General features: G+C 44.8%; 1 protein-coding gene across 1 annotated transcript in view; it reads right to left on the bottom strand.

Annotated features, from left to right (window-relative positions):
• The window catches only part of LOC119656992, a 155426-nt gene extending 137618 nt beyond the window's left edge, over nucleotides 1–17808 (bottom strand). Inside the window, exons 1-5 of the mRNA XM_038063727.1 lie at nucleotides 17000–17808; nucleotides 16843–16948; nucleotides 16259–16755; nucleotides 15945–16190; nucleotides 7400–7523 (exon numbers count right to left, since the gene is read on the bottom strand). Coding sequence (XP_037919655.1) covers nucleotides 7400–7523; nucleotides 15945–16190; nucleotides 16259–16755; nucleotides 16843–16948; nucleotides 17000–17808 — 1782 coding nt within the window. The remainder of the gene's footprint in view (nucleotides 1–7399; nucleotides 7524–15944; nucleotides 16191–16258; nucleotides 16756–16842; nucleotides 16949–16999) is intronic.
• Nucleotides 17809–19097: the final 1289 nt, after the last annotated feature.

Here is a 19097-nt window from a genome sequence, read left to right as displayed (position 1 = left end):
TCGGATACCAGTCGACTCAGCTGTGAATGAGTACCTGAGCCAAATCAGGGTAATAATCTCGGACGAGCGCAATGCTGACCATATTGCCTCATACAGGGTACTATAATCCTCTAGTGTACCCTTACGGTCTTAAATAAAGTGCTCTAACACACTTCAAGGCTCTGATCCAATATGGATTGTTGCGCCAATGATTATTATTATTATTTCCAGTTGCCGAGATTGGCAGATGCCCGATTCTACCTAATACTAGTAGTGCCAGGCATTTAGGCTCGGACAACCTTCTTCTTCTTTTTCTTCAGCCTTTGTCCTGTTCACAAACGGGGTCAACTCATCGTGATCGCTTTCGCCATTTGGCTCTATCAAATACCTGATCTGGATGCAATCTCGAGGCTTTTAAATCCCCACCCAGCGTATCAAGCTACCGTTGTTTCGGCCGGCCTTTTGGTCGTTTACCATCGACTTCGATGTTCAGACCAATCTTGCCAAGTGAATTCTCGTTAGCACGAATGTTGTGACCATATCATCGAAGAAGCCTCTTTCACAATTTTTCAACGATCGATGCAACCCCATAACGATTGCGGATATTTTCATTTTAATAATAATAATAATAATCGTTGGCGCAACAATCCATATTGGATCAAGGCCTTGAAGTGTGTTAGAGCACTTCATTCAAGACCGTAACGGTACACCACAGTACACTGTGGGAGGCAATGTGGTCAGCATTGCGCTCGCCCGAGATTATTACCCTGATTTGACTCAGGTACTCATTCACAGCTGAGTCGACTGGTGTCCGACATCCAATCACGATAACAAATTCCTCTGCCCCCAGCGAGATTTGAACCGTGACCTTCCGCTACGACAGCCCAGCGCTCTAACCACTTGAGCCATCCGGACACACCATTTTCATTTTAGATGTGATTAAAACGTGTCATGCCACTAGTCCAACGCCTCCAACGTCTCCATTATCGCAAGACGCCGTCCATTTTCTTTTATTGTCGGCCAACACTCAGAACCATAGACGGTGACAGGACGGACGACATTGCGATAAATTTTAGATTTGAGACGTTCGTTGATACGTCGACCACAAAGAACACCAGTTATGGAACGCCACTTCATTCATTGCGTTAATGCGTGAAGCAATTTCATAACGCAGTTCTCCATTGGCTGATAGCGTTGATCCGAGGTATTTAAATCGCTCAATTCTGGGCAGATCACTGCCGCTGACCGTGATTGTCCCTGTTTCATGGGGATCGGCCATTCTATTAAATCTTTCACAAGTTCGAGACCTCGATTTCATTTGATTTCACTATTAGTTTGACTTCTAAGATGGTTGTCAGTATCAACATACAGTTTGATGTCATCTAGGTCTCTGAGGTATTAGCACCCCCAGATAAGCGCACTGATAAGGTGGTATGCCACCCTTCCATGACTGTCGCCAACAATTTTATTAGTTTCGGAGCAACAGCATGTGGGCCATCGATTCGCCAGGTATGCGAAATGTTATCAAAAGCCTTGGCATAATCGATATAGCAACTAAAGAGGTTTCTTTGGCCTCTAAGTGCTAGTCCTACAACTACCCAGCTTGGCAGCCCTTCTGCTCCCCGGACACCATGTCCTTCTTAGGGATAAGATAGGTAATCCCACAGTGAGGAAGGGTGGAAATTCCTCCGGCCGATTTATGACCTGATCTATGCTGTGCGCCAACCGACTATGTACGCTAGTAAATTTCTTATACCAGAAATTCTACACCCGATCCAGACCCTGGCCCCTCCAGTTCTTTGAGCTGTTTATGACTCGTCGAATTTCCTCTTCGGTAACATCCGCAAAATTAATGCCAGGCGTATTTGCATGGCGGATTCTTCTGGCGGTGATCCGTTCAGTATACTGTGCGGGTAGCCCTCAAAGTCCACCCTAGTATTCTTTCGGCTCCGTTACCGAAAACTGCACTGTTTGGACGCTTCATTGGGATTCATAGAGAGATCTGAAAAAGCTCCGCTGGTTCCTCGCGTATGCTGCATTCTGGACCCGTCTGAAGAGACTTTCGCCATACCGTCGAAAACGACTGGATATGACGGAAAATTTATGGTTTAGTGTGTCCAGAATTTCAACTACTCTAGCAATGTCCTGCTTTAATGAATCCCGCCGACGTTCCATATCTGGTCTACGCGAAGGATCCAGTTCCGATAATTTTATACACGCTCTTTGGAATTCGTCCCGAAGCTCAGCGGAAACCTCAATTGGACGGTGGAAAATAGTGCTTCGACGGGTACTGAAACTGTTGCCTGCAATGCGGCGTGATGTTGTTGATGCCAGTTTCCACGGTGACCTCAAGTCGAACACGCTCCCTGATGATTGCCGGGATTGTGTCAATGCCAATTATAAAGCGTTACTGGCCTGCGACTCGCTGCACAGTCACGATCGCGAATTCCGAGAAAAACTCGACGAATCTCTGGTGCAACAATGAGCGGTAAGATGTTTTACCCGCCCCAGCCATTATTTCATAGTAGAAATGGATGGTGAAGAGGTTCATTTCTTCAGTCTACTTCATCCGCTGCCTATGCAAACCTGCTGAAGTGGTCGCCATAGATTATGGCGAGCAATGCTCCTAGTTGTCGTGGCGTCTAGCCGTCGAACCCCCCCATGACTAGCGGTTTCGACGCCGTGCTGTCCATTACGGGAGCCCGACCCAGTCACCAAGTCAGACGACACCCGCCGGTTATCCGTACCGGAGCTCAAGTTTCTCCCCATTCTCATTAAGTGGATTTGCATTTTACACCTAACTTCCAGGTGTCGGGATAGCTTCCTAGTGAGTAATCTGCAAGATTGCAAAGTTTCTGCACTTTCCTCACCTACCCCCTGGGACGCTGCGGTGTCGTACTGAAGCCATCCATCCCACCTCCTTTCACATATAATTATTATTATTATTTTTTGGGAAAATGTATGATGTAAAGTTACTGGTGCGTTGCTGTAGGTTTACGGTATATCTCGAACTAAAGCTTCCCGCTAAACTTGACGGTATTTACATCTGGGAAGGGTAGAGCCCCATTCTTTTCTACTTCTAGTGTAAACTCGATTTTATGATGAATCTTGTTTATAGAGGAAATGACCGTCTCGATATCGTTTCCTAACAATCGCAAATATGTCGTCTACATAACTAAACCATACTTTAGGCAAGGTTTACATAGATGCGAACTTTTTTTCTCCATTCCGGACCAGATCCAAACTGGGGTAGGTAGGTAGGTATCAGTGGCCGCTCCGAGGAACCCAATTAGCGCTTTGGTGCGCCGTTTTGATGCCACAAACTCCTAAGACCGTGACTATTGTTATAAGAACAGGGAAGCAGAGTCCAGCCGGCTCGAATCTTCAGAGCCAGCCCGTAGCATTCACGAAGGAAAGCAGCTCTCCGACCCCGCAGCCAGAAATCTCACTGAGGTCCCCAAAGAATGGTTTACCGAGTGTCCGCAGCCTGACTCGAGCCAGAGCTGGGCAATCGCAGAGAAAGTGCATGAGGGTTTCCCTTCCTTCTCCGCACCTTCGACAATGCGAGTTGTAGGGTAAGCCGAGCTTAGCGGCATGGTCCCCTATGGGCCAGTGCCCCGTGCAGACCGCCGTAATCTTGAATGCATTTGCACACGTCTGGCACAGGAGCTCTCGTGATCGGGCTATGTTATAAGCGGGCCAAATTCTCCTTGATTCGCACAGCTTGTAAGCCTTTGCCATCTCAGGCCCGCGGCTGCTAGGTAGTGCGAGTAGACTCGGTCCCCGACAGCCGCCAGCGGAACACCGACTGTATTCGCCGAGGGACTGCCAAGAGCAGAGCCTTGCCTGGCCATTTCTTCAGCCCGCTCATTCCCCTCTATGTTCCTATGCCCGGGAACCCAGAGGAGAGTGACCTTGAGAGTGCCGCCCAGATGGTTGAGCGCGTCTCTGCACTGCCCCATCAGCCGGCAAGATGTCGTTGTTGAGTACAAGGCCTTGATGGCCACTTGGCTGTCGGTCAGAATGGTTATGTTACGCTTGTGGCTCGAATCTCGCTCCAGCCATCGACAGACCTCCAATATCGCCAGTACTTCCACCTGGAATACACTGGTGAAATCTGGTAGACCATACGACTTGGATACACCGTGTATATTCGATAAAACCCCTGCGCCGACTCCATAGGCCATCTTTGATCCGTCCGTAAAGAATACCGTGTCATAGTCTGGCAACACGCCGCCGGTCTTCCACTTTGCCCTGGTTGGAAGGTCCACAGCAAAGTTTCTCGTGAAGTTCAGCTTGTGTGTGGCATAGTCCGTGGGGGATGCCCAGATTTCTCGAGGTATTTCATCTAGGATGTTGCTGTGGCGTAGGACTTCGCTGCCCAGCATCCGGACTCACTGCACGCTGCAACATATTTGATGTGGAGGTCTAGGTGGAGGAGACGCAGGAGTACATTGAGAGCATCTGCCGGGCAGGACTGCAGAGCCCCCGTAGCACCTGCACACGCGGTTCTTTGAATCCTATTAAGCTTCGTTCTATTGTATTTCTTCTTCAAAGCGTGCCACCATACAATAGAGCCGTACGTCAGGATCGGACGCACTACAGCGGTGTACATCCAGAGAACCATCCTCGGCCGGAGACCCCATTTCTTTGCAAAGGTTCTCTTACAGACATAGAAGGCTATACAGGCCTTCTTAACCCTCAGTTCTATGTTCAACCTCCTTTTTAGTTTAGGATCCAGGATTACACCCAGATACTATACATTAGAGGAAAGAACCAATCTTTGTTCATTCAGCCGTGGTAGATGGAATCCAAGTACCTTGTCTTGGTGGTGAATAGCATCAGTTGCGTTTTGGTTGGGTTTATGCTGAGTCCGCATCTTGCGGCCTACAGGCACACCTTTCGCAACGCTCCTTCCATGATGTCGCCCATAATGGACAGAAACATCCCTGATACTAATATCACCAAGTCGTCGGCATACGCCATCACCTTCACCCCGCTGCTGTCCAATGTACGTAAAATTTTGCCCATTACTATTAACCAGAGCACCGGTGAGATGACACCACCCTGGGGCGTGCCTCTGTTTACAGCTCTGGTGAAGTGGTTGCCTCCCAGATCGGACTGGATTATCCTGGTACTCAGCATGGATTATTATCCAATGCGTGAGATACCCCTCCAATCCAATACCGGTCAAGGCTTCCTTGATGGCGTTGGTACTGACGTTGTTGTAAGCTCCTTCTATATTCAAGAAGGCAACAAGGGTATACTGCTTGTACTGCAGCGACCGCTCAACCGTGCCAATTACCTCGTGGAGGGCGGTTTCTGTGGATTTTCCTTTGAGGTAGACATGCTGGGACTTAGAGAAAGGCGTTCTCTCCATGATCGTCCTTAAGTGAATGTCCAGGACGCGTTCTAGGATCTTCAGCACGAAAGAGGTCAGGCTGATTGGCCGAAAGTCCTTCGCGGACTCATGACCGCGCCTGCCCGCTTTCGGTATGAAAACCACCCGTGCGCGCCTCCAGGACTGCGGTACGTATCCCAAAGTGATGCAACTCCGGTAAATTTCAACAAGCCACGGCACAACCCTTTCCTGCTGCTTCTGTAGCATGACTGGCATTATGCCATCTGGGCCTGGAGATTTGTATGCGGAGAAGCTGTTTATAGCCCGGCCAATCCTATCCCCGGTAATTACCGATTTGATAGTCTCGCACAGCTGGGGTTGCCGCAAACCCTCCAAGCGAGGTTCTGACTCACAGTCCTCCTCGCTGGAGGGAAAGTGCGTTTGCACCAGCAGCTCCAAGGTTTCGCTAGAAGATTCCGTCCATTAGCCTTCCGACTTTTTAAGGAAGGATGGACTCTTATGTTCCTTGGACAGAATCCTACTGAGCCTCGCGGATTCACTAGTGCTTTCAATGTTCTGACAATAGTCTAGCCAAGACCGCCTCTTGGCGGTCCTGATGGTCGACTTGTACTTCTTTAGGCAGTCCTTGTATGGCTGCCAGTATTTTTGCCTGTAGCAGATGTTGAAGATTTCTCTGGTCAGCTTCCTGAGACTAGAGAGATCTTCGTTCCACCACGGTGCCAGGGTCTTTTTACTGTACTTAGCAGGGCGCGAGACCTTGAAGGCGGTATCAAATGCCTTCTCCAGAGCCCCGACCTTTGACTCCAGTTCAACTGTCGTGCCAATCCTACCAATTCGCGCACCGGAGAGTTTGTTCTTAATTACCTGACCAAACTTTCTCCAGTCGATCCTCCTGGGGTCTCTAAAGGGCTTGGAGACCTCTGCGGCGAGATCTAGACTGAAGAGTATCCAACTGTGGTCAGAGAAGGATCTCTGGTCAGACACTCATCAAGTCCTCCACCTTAAGAATCCCGTTGTCGGTTATTAGGGTGATATCAAGGACCTCCTCCCAACCGTCACAGTTCTCCGAGCAGGGGAAATGAAAGGTTGGTATACTGCCCCTGTTACACACCGATGGATTTCAAGTAATAATAAAATCAAAGAATGACTCACCTCTTTCGTTGATTTCGGAGCTGCCCCAAAGCATATGCCTTGCATTTGCGTCGCAGCCTATCAGCAGGTTGGCTTTCTTTGCTGTTATGGTGTTCGTCAGATGTTGTACTTCTTCTGGCGGAGCTGATCGGTCGTGAGCCGTCTACGCCGAGGAAATATACACGTTCTCTGTCCCCACCTGCTCCGGCTTGACCACAACTAGGTCACTGGAACTCAGGTCCGGGCACAGGAAAGCGTGCAGACTCTTCCTCGCAAGAATACATGCTCTAGGTTTCGCGTGATCAGCGTCTAGTGTGCTGTGGAATAAATTAACATATTTGCTTTGGAGCCCTTTGATGGTTCGTTCGCTTCCGACCCAGGGCTCCTGTATTAATGCGATGTCGATGTCTTCCTCTAAGAGGAAGACGAGCAGATTAGCCGGGGCGCATCTTCGAATGCTGCAGATTTATCTGTGTTACCCTCAGCATGATCTGCTTGCGTGGGGGGTTTGTCAGCCCCCGTCGGACCGTCGATCGTCATCTTTTCCAACAGCTCGTTGGCGGCGTCGATTGGGTCAAGGTCGTCGTCCGGTTTTGCAGAGCGGAACACTTTTACTTTGGCATTCCTTACTCCGAATCACACTTTATAATCAGCCTTTTTCAGTGCTTCCAGGCACTCCTCGTTTATGCGGAGTAGTACGGGCTGGCTGTTTATCTAAGGTTCCTCCTCCTTTATAACAACCCAGTCGTCCATGGGAATCCCGGGGTCGTGATCCAAACTGACTCAGCCATCTCTCGAGTTCGAAAATTGACTCTTTCACTGGCGTATTGGGAAACAATGTCTTCATATCGAATGATACCAACATCTCGTCCTCACCCATCCCCTCAATGCATTGCAGCTTCTGTATTAGTTCAACTGAACACTTACTATTCGTCGTCCCAAGGGTCTGATCTCATTGATCAACCACTTGGTCGTGTTGTTCGTCAGTGAGTTCGAGTCCGTAATGATTTCTCTTATCTCGTCCCACTCCTTGTGGATTTTCGATTGACATCTGATTTTTGATAGTGGAAAGTAATTTAAGAATTAGTGATTTAGTATAAAAGAGTTTTTAAGTTTTTAGTAGCTTTGTACTGATAATGGGGGTAAGTTGATCCCGAAATATATATCGACATTGAAAACTAAAAATTTGAAGTTTGGAGGAAGCTACTTGTCTATCAATTTTATTAATACTAACACTTACCTTATTTTTAATTGGTTTCCTCCTTCGGACAAAGTTGAAGGGATCGCCTGTGTCATTGATGACTCCAGGATATGTGGGTGGTCCCACGCTGTCCATAACGTGCTCCAACTGGTGTGCCATGGCTGCCCTCTATTTGCTACGAAATCTCGGAGCGAATTGATTTCTACCGATGACCACACTGAAATGGGTATCGCTCGACACATTAACAGTACTAGCTCCGCCTTGGCTGCCATCTTCTCGTAGGTAATGTCATTGCAAGGCGGAAGTGGCAGTAGATAGGTTACATATTAATAGTGGCAATAATTCCATTGCTGGGTTCTCCTTTTTCCCTGAATTTCAGAAGTAGTTTAAATGGAAGCACCCAATTTTCTCAACACATTGTGGTTGTACAGACACTAATCGCGCCAAGCTGGATTAGATGATTCGTCTAAATTTCTGAAGTACGATGACGTAAGATTTGTAGAGGAGAGGGACAAGGTAACAGGAATTAAAAAGTTTGAATTGTCTTATTTATACTCACTCTCCTAGCCATCAAAGAGAGGGGGGTTGGTTGTGTAGCTAAGCCTTCATTCACTGTTTCGACCCCTTTATTCATTCCACCCAAGAGGTCAACTCTTGACAGGGCAAAGGCGCATCATGCCCCAAACCGAGAAAGATTTCAGGCTGATCTGCAAAAGCTTTGGAAAAGCAGACCTTCACGGGGTGTGGTTAGATCAACCTGATAAAGCAGGCACCTCTACAGAAAAAGTGGTCCACGTGGCCCAGTGCATCGTCAAAGCATGTGATTCGTCCGTGACTAGAAGGTATTCATTCCCCAGTAGAAGACCAAACTGCTGGTGGAATGGGACAATGACCAGTCTTCGATCCGTCATATCTTCCGATAAGACAGAGAATCGAAAGATTGATCCTTCAAGTTAAATGGAGTCAGCCCGCAGTCTGCCTTACAAACAGCCGAATGCAAGGGACTTGCCTGCTCTTTGCTGTAAAAATAAGTGCGCAGCGAGTCGAGTTGGCGATGATGTTGTGCCGCCACGTCAACTACACCCCTACCTCCGATGTCACGAGGCAGGTTCATCCGCTCAACGGCAGAGTTAGGATGATGCGTTCGGAGTTTGGACATATTTTTCCATATCCGAAGCTGGACATTTCTCAGATCGGTCTTCGTCCACGGCAATATTCCGAATGCATAACCCAGTGAAGGGATAGCGAATAGAATCAACGCGGTTGTTTGATTCTTCCCCGAGAGATGCGATTTCAGCACCAGCTTTACACGTCCCAGGAATTCGGACAGCAGAGCATCGTTCAGATTACCAACTCGAGCATAGGTTCCTTGCAGAAATTCTAGGTAGGATGAAGCAGCATCCGAAGAGTTACCTGTGGCCTTACTAGCGGAAAATAAGGAAGCGAAACGTATCCTCCAATACCTAGTTTCGGTTAGTACTCTACAGGCCTTCAGATAAGGGTAATCTACATTTTAAATTCCAGGTTGTCTGAAAAATGATGTTAGATGGTACCAATTCCATAGGTATACTGCTGGGTTAAGAGCTTAAATTGGAATATGTTCTATTGCTCCAATTAGACATGCTGTAAAGTGCTGATTACCATGAAAAGTCATAAAATTTACTAGTACCTTTTATGTTTGATAGGTCGGCGCCGGTTTAAATTATGCATGAGCGGAAAACAATATATTCAAAGCAATTGCATCCAATTCGAATGGTTTTGTCATGAAAATATTTCAAATGTGATCACATTGAAGTGTAAAATATTCCAGGAAAATAAGCCTCCTTATAATAGGAAGTAAGAACGTGAGAAATCCATTCGAGAAGCCTATTATGAAAGTGTCAGAACTGAATTTCTTAACTTTATGAGTACGCGAACTTAATTAATGTAATTGCATATGCACGTTGATACCTTGCTACCTTTCAACATTCACTTAAACCCCTATGTGGGGCATAGCGCGTCAACTGCAACCACACGCCATCGCTATCGGCAATATGCTTTGCCTCTCTACCTAGCTTTCCGGGAACCTTACACTCCTCCTCCTCTATTGTACGTCGTGTAGTTCCAGGGCGGCCTTTCCAGCCCAATGGGTTCCATGGCATGGTATAACCCGGAATGTCGTTATCCCCTTGCTTTAATATGTAACCTACACTCCCATATCTGTTGCTGATGAATACGGTCACAGGCATCTCGCCCCTATCCTGTTATTGTTTCAGGTCAGAATCACCCAATGACACAACACATATATGAATTGATGAAAGCTGGGACTTTTTAAGGAGCAGGGGTGATCACTTTCTATATAGTAATCTGAAATAGTAATCGAGAAGCAGCCTCAACTTGTTGTTGGGATAGTTGCATTTCCAGTGTTTGATCACAATAGTGACAGATAAGAAGTTTGCGGCTTTCTGCAGCTTCCACCACATCGGTATCACCGGTACACTATTCGAGTATGGATTTTGGCATAAGACCATTTAAACTTACTGAAAACGTTCGCCTAATCATATCGATCACACTGCGTTCAGGAGTAGATTTCGTTAACGACGACCGTCTCCTCAAAAATAAGTTGTTCTATAAGTTAGGCTAGCAGCAGAATTAAAAATCGCCAGTTTTCCGGAGAATATAATCCGTGCCCATATCTGATTTTGAGTTAATATATTCGCAATCAACAAGCTTCACCGCAAGGCACCGGTAAGTCAGCGGCAAATTAATTGCCTCTGCATGACCACGGAAACCCTAGTAACTTCTGAAAAGTAGATTGTTCTCACATAAAAGCTGGTCCGCGCACTAGGAGAAAGGAGTAAATTGGTCCTTAAAGCTAGTCTAGTCTACAATCAAGCAGATAGATAACTCAGGACCATTCATTCCTATGTCAATTGGGGGAGGAGCGGCGAGGGCAATTACGTGATTCCCACTGTCGCAAAAATATTACCCTAAAATCATCCTGAAGGATATCATGGGACACAAGGGGCAATTGCTACATTGCCGAGTGGTGAGGCTTCAGATGGATCCACCGTATCATTCTAACGGGGCTCCGCAATTTAGTTCCTTATAGATTCAAGCACTTCGGCATTTAGATATCCCACATTCATAAACTGGTAACTCCATAGGGGCAAGGATGGTATCTGTTCCAATTCAAGTGAACTTTCTATACTTTTTTTCTTTTATTCCCGCTACCCAAATTTCGGAGTTAGACCGAGCACGTCTGGAATTCAAAACCACTTAAAGCCATCCGCGGTCTCTTTAGTCTCTTCCCCATGAGGCCACTATTTAGGTATTAGTTCGTAAGGTGGATTTGCCTTAAGGCACTCGTGACTCTCGTCCGTCCCTTCTTATTTTTATAATTGCGCTTGATTATGGTTCCTTCTCTCCATTCCAAACTTTAGGGAGAAAAACATACCCGGGTGTACTATACCACTGCATACAGGACAATTCAGCGAATAATCCGACCCAAAGCGGTGTAGATACTGTATATGTAGTGTCACGTGAGGAACTGTGCATAGTGGTAGTTGGTTTCTCTGCGTTTCCGCTCAAGCCATAGCTTAATGCTGGGAATGAGCCTGTGCATCCCCCGACCCTTCGAAAATTTGTCCCATCTGAGTTGCTGGATCATGTAACCCTGACCACCCGTCCTGTGTGCTCTTTCATATGTCTTGCATTATATAGCACAATCATTTCAGTAGTCAGAATGTCGACTGGGATCATGTCTCCCACCACCAATGAGGTCTCATCTGATGTAATTTCAAAACCATCAACCGGTTAACCGAATTCACCTGCTTCACCTGCCAACACAAGCGACGCCTAAAGCGGAATGGATCGCTAACCTCTGACTGAAAGCAATTTTCTACAGTGTTTTGATTCACCGACATTTGACAACATTCTTCCAAGCGCCCTAAAGTTCAGTTTGGCGTCAATTATCACCCTCAGGTATTTGATAGCCGCCTTAAAGATGACCATATATGCGTCCACCGACTTCTACATTCATGGTGCTTTTCTTTTTACGATTTGCTTTTAAAATCCCTTCCACTTTCTCCTTGCCAGACGTAATCCGATCTTTTTCAGTCAGGTCTTTACAAATCTCAGTATGTTCGTAGCTTAAACCTCCTCACCCTCTTAGCATCTTGCTTCAACAGCTACATCCGCAAAGCCTAAAATCGTAGTCTCCTCTGAGACGGAAAACACAAGCACTCCATTATACATAATATTCCACAGAACGGGTCCACTTCCGTACCGTACTACAGGGTTCTCTCTGAGAGCTATTTTCCGACCAGACTCGTCAAATATCGAGGAACACATATGTCAGCCAATTCAGCCCCAATTGGCTGAATTGAATACGTTTTTGAAATTCAGTATTAACGCGGCAATAGAATCCAGTGTATCTTTGCCCAGCTCATCACCATGCTTATTGCATCCACCGTAGAGTGGGCGCATCGAAATCCCTACTGGCGCTGCCGCAGGCCATTCCCAGTTGCCGTTATTTTCACCATTGTCTCCAGTAGACAGGTCGGACGAAGTGATGCACCATCTTTCACTTTTTCCACTGGGCAGTGAATATTCGTTCGTCTAGGAACGCCTGAAACGTATTTCGGGAAGATCGAGTCTAGTTTTCACTGCCATCTTGAAGGTGCTCTGGTAAGGATACCATGTATACCTGATGGCTCGATTCACTTTTGATCCCCACGCTGATTGTCTCGTCGTCCTTTTGCGTGGAGTCCTCACTGGCTTGCCAAGCAACTCTTTTGAGTAAAGTGGCGCTAAAGTGGCGTAAAGTGTCAGGTCCACTAAACCCCCCGCCCACTTCCTCTGAAAGTTTATGTGGCCCCACCATTCACGAATACAACATCTAGCTCCGCTAATGTTTCTTACCGAATACCTCCTCTGACACCCGCTATGATTATCGGCCAACGCCCTCTTGCATCCAGGACCAGAACGACCAACATTTGCTTATACTCGTCAAGTATAGCAGTAGATGTAGACTCCTTTCGACTTTGTCCTGATACAGCCTTCCTCCGGGTTCTCCATTATTCCCTGGAAGGCTTATTCTCCGCTCGCTCATAATGCTGTTTGGGTTGTTTGAATCTTAACCTAAATCCGACCGCCGTGACTTCAATATGGCTCACTAATTAGTTCTACATTGATATCTTTCTCGCGGACAGTTTGCGAGAGTAGATCCTGTGCCACCTAATAGTGATTGCTGTTTATTTGTATCAACCTCATCTGTGGCTTTCTAAAAGGGTTCTCCTGTATCCGGCGCACCTGCTGTTGCTTGCAGTGTGCTGATCATTCACATCCTCCTTTCCTTTGCACAGTGGCAATTTGGAACCGCTCCACAGTCCTTGTTGATGTGCATCGGCCTGTCATCGGCAATGGAACATGTCTTCGCAATGTGATCGATTTCAATACATCCAAGGCACAGTTTCAATGTCACTTGCTCTTTAAGGCGATACATAGCCGAGGGTATTCTAACTCTACCTGCGGCTACAGTTTGAGTCCTGCCTCCATTGGTATGCCGGTTTGTGTCCACTGATAATAGAAGTGCAGTCGAACTGTTTTAAAACAATTGGTTGAATTCAATTATTTTATTTAAAACTAAGAATAGAATATAAGCGAAAATGAAATATTATGGGTTATCGATATATGCGGTTCGGGAGTTTAGCTCAGACTAACTTATAGAAAAATGCAAGCAAAAATTTTGATTACAATTACATAGACTCCAAGTTGTATGTGTAAAGGAAAGAGAAAATATTACAATAGGCAAGTATCAAAAAGAATTCAACATCCTCCCGCCGCCAAGTTAATTAATTAATTTACTTCTAATGGAAATAAATGCTGAATTGATCTCTTCAAGAGAACTCCATTATGAAGACGCAGCTCGCATGAACGGATTCGGTTGTCTCGGCCGACAAATACCCTTTCAATGGTCGCCAGCTTCCAAAAAAGCCGTGGAATAGAAGAGTCGTGTATAATACTATCACAACATCGCCGACTTTCAATTCACGTGTGAATTTTGTAGGCCCATGATGCGCTGACCGAAGTAATTGAACATATTCCGTCCGAAATCGTTTAAAAAATGAATCTGCGAAGCGAAATCGTGCCTTCCACTTAGCTCGAATGCTTTTGTCGGCTTCTTGAAACGAAGCTGTTGTTAAGCTTGAAGGAAAAGTGCCGAGCAAAAAATGAGCAGGCGTTAAAGGAGAGAGGTCGCGTTCGTTGTCACTAACACAGGTAAGTGGTCGAGCGTTAATCACGAATTCCGCTTCAGTTAAGTAAGTATATAGCTGGTCAAAAGTTAACGTAGATCGCTGAATCGCTACTTTTAAAACGTCTTTAACGCTTCGTACCAATCTCTCCCAAAAACCGCCCCACCAGGCAGCTCTTTCCACAATGAAACGCCATTTGACGTTGTTTTCTGCTAAATAGTTGTGGAAAGTTTCAGATTGTATCGTCGTCCTCAACTGTTGAAACTCCAATGTCGTTCTTTTAAAAGTTTTTGCGTTGTCCGAATATATAACGTTTGGTACACCTCGTCTGGCAAAGAATCGCCGTAATGCTAGCATACAAGACTCTGTGGTCAGATCTGGCGTCAATTCTAAATGCACGGCTCGTACGACCGCACAAGTGATAAGCAATACGTAAGCTTTCCGGTTGCTCTCATTGGAAGAACTGCGAACAAATAATGGGCCTTCGAAATCGATACCCACTATTTCAAAAGGGCGCGAGGCTAACAATCGGTTCTTAGGCAGAGGTGCGAATGTTTGGTTTCCTGCCTTTCCTTTCATACGTTTGCAGAGTAAACAGCGATGAATTATAGTCTTGACCGCTTGGCGAGCTTTGATCATCCAAAATCGTTTTCGCAGATAAACAAGCGTAAAATTCGTTCCACGATGAAATGTTTTTTCATGAGCTTCGATAATGATAAGAGATGTTAAGTGTGAGCTCTTCGATAAAATAACTGGATACATTTCATCAAATTCCAACTCCGATTCACCTAGGCGGCTGCCTACACGTAAAATTCCGTCATCGTCGACAAAGGGGTTTAATGACAAAATCTTCGAACACTTAGGAACCAATTGCCGGTTGCTAAGAGCATGTACTTCTTCTTTGAAAACTTCAAATTGAACCCTTTTTATCCAGAACAGTTCTGCTCTCCGTAGTTCATCCGCAGTCAGGTACTCTTTGAAACCTACTCTCTTTCGAAGCAGGTCAACGTATCTAAACACATAAGCTGTAACACGAAGAAGCCTCCGGTATTTGCTGAATCGTTCAATTTGTATTGGATTATCAGGTACTGCACAGTCAGATTGAGTGGTCGACTGAGGAATAGTTAAAAGGCAAAAATCAACTGCGGTCATCGGAGTTTCGACATCTTGGTCGGATATGGGCCACTCACTAATGTCGTTGTATAACCAAGACGGTCCGTTAAGCCAGGTCTCGCAACTCAGTAGAGTTTGTGCAGAAACACCCCGAGTCAATAGATCTGCGGGATTGATTGATCCTGGGCAATGATTCCAGTTGTCGTTAGCGGTTAGTTGCTGAATTTCTTGAAATCGGTTGTAAACGAATACATCTTTCTGTAATTTACTGCTACGAATCCAGTATAAAGTAATTTTTGAATCAGTCCATAAATATATTGAATCAAATTTCACTCGTAATTTCTCAACAAGATAGCAGCGCATCCTTGCGGCTTCCAGATCAGCACATAGTTCCATTTTGGGTAGTGTTATGCGTTTGTCACGAATAGGCGCAAGTCGACTTTTTGCATATAAAAACGAAATGCGAATGTTTTCATCCAAATTCCTACTTCTGATGTATGCAACAGATCCGTAAGCTTTTGGACTCGCGTCCGCGAAAATATGTAGCTGCTTCTCAACTTGATGTGGTGAATCGAATACATAGCGAGAAATCGTAAGGGCTCGTAGTAAATGTATTTCGGATACGCTTTTCTTCCATTCATGCAGCATTGATGCTGGTAAAATTTCATGCCATGCCAAACTTTGTTTCCAAGCCTCTTGGAAAATGAGCTTCATTTTTATGACAAATGGTGATAACATTCCCAAAGGGTCATAAACAGATGCTAACGTTTGAAGAATGGTTCGTTTCGTTACTACATCGAAAGATATCTGTTGACAAAGCTTTTCCAGATCCACTGCAAGGGTATCGATTTCCATAAACCATATGAGTCCTAACACTTTGTGTTTTGAAATATTGTTGCTTTCATTTGTATCGAAAATTTACCTTAGTTTCTCGTTGTTCGACTTCCATTTACGTATGTTCATCGATGCTCTGGACAATATTTCACGTGTTTCGTTGAACAATTTTACAGCGTCTTCAAAATCGTCAACACTTACGATTAGGTCATCCACGTAAAACGATTCTTTTAGTAGTTCACAGGTTTCAGGAAAATTGATTGATTCATCCTTCAAATGTTTCAACAATACTCCAATCAGATGAAACGGGCTGCAGGTGACTCCGAAGGTTACCCTATTCATTTGAAGAATGATTATTGAAAGCAAATCATCCAAGGATAAAATCCAGAAAAAACGATATACTTTTCGATCTTTTGTGCCAGCTCTATCTGCAAGAAAGCTCGTTCGATATCGGCCGTAATTCCATGTTTGCCAAGCCTGACGTTCAAAATCATTTTTAATATGTCTGGTAAAAGGTTTGGTCCTGACCACAATAAGTCGTTTAATGAGGGGTTACCACCAGATCGTGCTGATGCGTGAAACACAATACGCGTTTTTGTGGTCTCTCTTTCCTCCCGATACACCGGTCGATGTGGCATAAAATAAGTCCGTTCGTTGGTTTTTTCTGCTTCATCGCAAATTTCTGCAACACCACTTGAAATCATCTCCCGTATGATTTCATCGTATTGTATTAACTTTTCCGGATCCTCACTAAGCTTCACCAATGAACGTCGAAGTCCTTTGAGAGCGCCACCGCGGTTGTTATCAATAATGCATTCGTCGTTTCTCCATAGCAATGATGCTTCATATCGCGTGCCATTTTTCCGAATGTGTTTTTCGATAATATCATCCACTTGAAGCTTATGATGATTTGATGTAATATCGTCAACAACCCATAATCATTCAATCCGATCAACTAAAGATTCAAGTGAGTTGTCCTCAATTACACCAACATTGAGATTCGTAGATGTTACTGACGTGCCTTGGGTCGATATAGGTCCTTGTAGTGTCCATCCGAAAATGATGTCAATGGCGACAAGGTTGTCGGTTATTCTTTTGAAGTCGTCTTTTACTATGAACCACTAAATATCGGCCCCTATTAACATTCCGATTTCGAATTCCGTTTCATTTAAATATGAAGTATCCGCTAACTTAAGGCCAAGGATGTCCAATTCTGTGCTACGAACATACTGGAATGCAGTAGAGCAAATTTCTGGCACGACTATAGCCAGGATTTCGATCGCCTCTTCTGAATGTAAACTACCTAGTTTAATTCGCACGCGTTTAAAGAGCTTTGGCTCAGAGTTATTCGAATCTCCAAATGGTAAAATACGTAGCTTAACGGTATCATGTGTGTCGAGTTGTAGTTTCATTACAATGTTTTCTTTGACAAACGTACGCTGCGAGCCACCATCTAGAATTATTCGTACTGGCACTGAACTTGAATTACTCGAAGCTATAATAGTAGCCGTTTGAAGAAGTACCTCTTCTGTTTGCAGTAAAGCTGACGCATACAATGTTGTTGTTGAGCCACAAGAGTTTGTTGCAGGTGCTACCGTTGTTGTTGAAGGTGCTACTGTTGTTGTATTTTTAACTTTAGGTCGGTATGTTCGGTCGTGCATAGACGTAGCATGATTACTTCCACAAAGAGAACACTTTACACGTTTATTGAAGCATCGATTAGCATTGTGTCCCTTTTTGGTGCATTTAAAGCAATACCCCATGCTTTTCAAAATTGTCTTCTTCTCTGCAAGCGATAACGTCGTTTTACAATTTTCCGTTAAATGACTGTTTGATTTGCAAAAGCAGCAAAATTCAGCTATGTTCGTAGTGGTGAGTAACCCAGCAGCCGTTTTACATGTATTTGCGACTTTTGTTGTTCTCGTTCTCCGGTCATTTGTCAGCTCGGCCATTTCGAGAGAGGAGATCTCTCCTTTAATAAATGACATAATATCATTTAGCTGATCACCACCACAATTACTGTGCTCGCTAATACCCACCGATAGTGATGCATTTTCGTCTTCGATTGAACGTGCAGCTTTATCTTGCTTACTCGGATGTAGCCTATGAAAATCGATCACTAAATCATGAGGCAAACAATGCAGAATTAAACTTCTCAGCATTATAGAGTACTGTGACGATGGAACATTAAGTGCGGTAAGTGACCTTGTATGGGCTCTTATGGCTGTGTATAATTTCCTCAATTTTGTCACGTCATGACGAGAGTTTATTCGAGAAAGGTTCATCAGCTGCTGCATCGTATGATCGACGAGCTTATCGACGTTTCCATACTGTTCCAGCAACAACGAAACAGCCGAATCATAGTTGGCGTTTGTTGGTGTAAAACCAGCAATTGTATCTGCCGCCTTGCCAACCAAATGATTTGATAAATAATTAAATTTATCAGCACCGGTTAAATCCGTTCGGTCATGAACCGCTACACGAAAGCGTTCCCAGAAAGGGAGCCACTCATGAAAATGACCACTGAAAACTTTTAACGAAAGTTTTGGCAATTTAGCAGAGCTAAATATGTGCTCTTTTTTTCGTTCAATACTTAGGCTAGATGATGATGAAGTGTCAAGATTATCGCGGCATTTTCGTAACCGTTTAAGTCTCTGGTTTAGGTGCGATAAAATGTTCGCGGCTTTATCCTCATACTCGTAAATCGTTTCAAATTCTTTCTGGGCATTTTCTAGCTTTATAGAAGGTCGAATTTCATCATTGCATTTTCGTAACGTACCCAAAACTGAATTTATGCGTTCGATAAAGCTCACAAGTTCGTCTTCAATAAGATCAATGTCTTCCGTTTTATCACTTTTGGAATCTGAGCTGTTTAAATATTCGGACGCACTATTTGTTAATTTCGTTAACTGCCCACGATACAATTACATAGACTTCAAGTTGTATGTGTAAAGAAAAGAGAAAATATTACAATAGGCAAGTATCAAAAAGAATTCAACAAACTGGTTCTGAGGGGTCTGGCAAACCTGTTCCTTTGTGGTTACGTGCTTGTATTTCTTGAGCTCCAACATAAGTTCTGCCCTCTGGGACCATCTACTGCGGCTAACATTTTGCTCCTATATTTGCGAGTTCTGGGTGCGTCTTCACTGTCCTAGGAGAAATTTCGTTATACTTTGTTTCGCAATCATATGAGTTCAGGGCTAGTCCTTCGAAAATGCAGGGTTAATAAATGTCCGCGCGC

The sequence above is a fragment of the Hermetia illucens genome, chromosome 5 (assembly GCF_905115235.1).
Source record: "Hermetia illucens chromosome 5, iHerIll2.2.curated.20191125, whole genome shotgun sequence".
Taxonomy (NCBI): Eukaryota; Metazoa; Arthropoda; class Insecta; order Diptera; family Stratiomyidae; genus Hermetia; species Hermetia illucens.
The sequence above is the reverse complement of the archived record's forward strand: the minus strand, read 5'-3'. Positions and strand labels throughout refer to the sequence as shown.